Below are 1,460 nucleotides of genomic sequence, written 5' to 3' on the forward strand. Positions count from 1 at the left end.
TCCAGCGGATGAAGGCCAAGGCCTTGCGGCAGAAGCAGGACGCCGGGCTGCCCGCGGGAAAGGCGCCTCAGAGGAGCTGCGGCAGCGACCTGATCCTGACTCCCACCCTAAATCCCGTGGAGCAGGGGCGAAGGCATAACAAACCTGTCGCAGCAGAAGGTCGGCAGAGACCCGCCGAGGTGCCTGGTCGGTGTATCCAGCCAGAAAAAGGTTTGTTCGATCGTTTCTCCGGGAAATCTGTCTCTCATTTAACATTTAGCTAGGTGTGACTTACTCTGTATTTTGCTTATGGCTCTTCCAGGGCCTGGAAAAAGCAGCCAGTGTGTGTTCATAGGTGTAAAAAATATTGGTGCCAGTACTGGTTTTCCCCCAGATGTTTGGGATTTAAAAAAAAAAAAAATCAGATGATGGGTTTTTTTTAATGCTAAATAGTGTCTGTAGCATAGTTGATTTCTCTTCCACTTTCTTTACCTTAGAGGAATCCCTCCCATGGTATTTTCTCCCTCCCTTACTCAGTCTGGCTTTAACTACTCCTTCTGTTGTGTGTGTGAGTGGGATTGACCCTTTGCAACATCTTGAAAACCAGAGAATTACACTTTATAAGTAAAAAAAAAAAAAAAAAAAAAAAAATCAAAACAACCAATTACTTTAACTACTCCCTGCAGTCAATACAGAAAGGAGAAAGGTTCGTGGAAGAATTGTTTGGGTTTTGAAACCCTGGGGCGCTTCCCTGGGCAGCCTGGTCTGATGGCTTTTCCAGTGCATCTTCTGTTTCTCCTGACTAGTTGGCGTAATGTGAACTTGCAAGCGCTGTGCCGCCTCCTGTAAAGGTGCTGTAGGTGAGTAGGAATGGCCTTGCTTCTGGTTCATGTCCCAGAGCTGTGCATCTGTAAAGGTAACAGATATTTTAAAGAGGAGGGTGTCCTGTGGTGGTGCCCTGTTATTCTCATGCTATGATCACCCGGAGTGGGAGACCCAATGATATATTGGCTAGTTTACCAGAAGGGTTATGCTTCATTGCTACATGTATTCCTCTTCGAAGTACAGTACTTAAAAATCTCCTGTACTAAACGTTTATCCAGTTTTGGGTGGGGATTAAGACCTAACTGGTTCGTCTGTTTAAGACATAATTGCAGAAAAATATGCGAACTGCTCAGCCTGTCTTATCTGGCCGCTAGCATGGGCAGCTGTATGCTGTTTTCGCTGGGGGGGTTATCGAGTTGTTCTCAAAAGAACTTGCGGTTACGGAGGTGGCAGTGCCCTCGTTTTATAGCTAGATATGAAAAAGACTTCTAAAATCTTCTTTCTGCAACATAAAACCACTTGTTGCTCTTAGTGTTTCTGTTGGAGACAATAAAAATGAGATTAAACCATTATTATGGTGACTGGAAAAAGGGAAACATTGCACCCCCTTTTGAAAAGGTTAGGAAAGAGGACCCGGGGAACTACAGGCCAGTCAG

General features: G+C 45.2%; 1 protein-coding gene across 1 annotated transcript in view; it reads left to right on the top strand.

Annotated features, from left to right (window-relative positions):
- Window positions 1-8: 8 nt before the first annotated feature.
- Window positions 9-1,460, top strand: part of MIS18BP1 (MIS18 binding protein 1) — a 27,126-nt gene continuing 25,674 nt past the window's right edge. Inside the window, exon 1 of the mRNA XM_009289914.1 lies at window positions 9-210. Within this exon, the coding sequence (XP_009288189.1) occupies window positions 9-210 (202 nt within the window). The remainder of the gene's footprint in view (window positions 211-1,460) is intronic.

The sequence above is a fragment of the Aptenodytes forsteri genome, unplaced genomic scaffold (assembly GCF_000699145.1).
Source record: "Aptenodytes forsteri isolate BGI_AS27 unplaced genomic scaffold, ASM69914v1 Scaffold76, whole genome shotgun sequence".
Taxonomy (NCBI): domain Eukaryota; kingdom Metazoa; phylum Chordata; class Aves; order Sphenisciformes; family Spheniscidae; genus Aptenodytes; species Aptenodytes forsteri.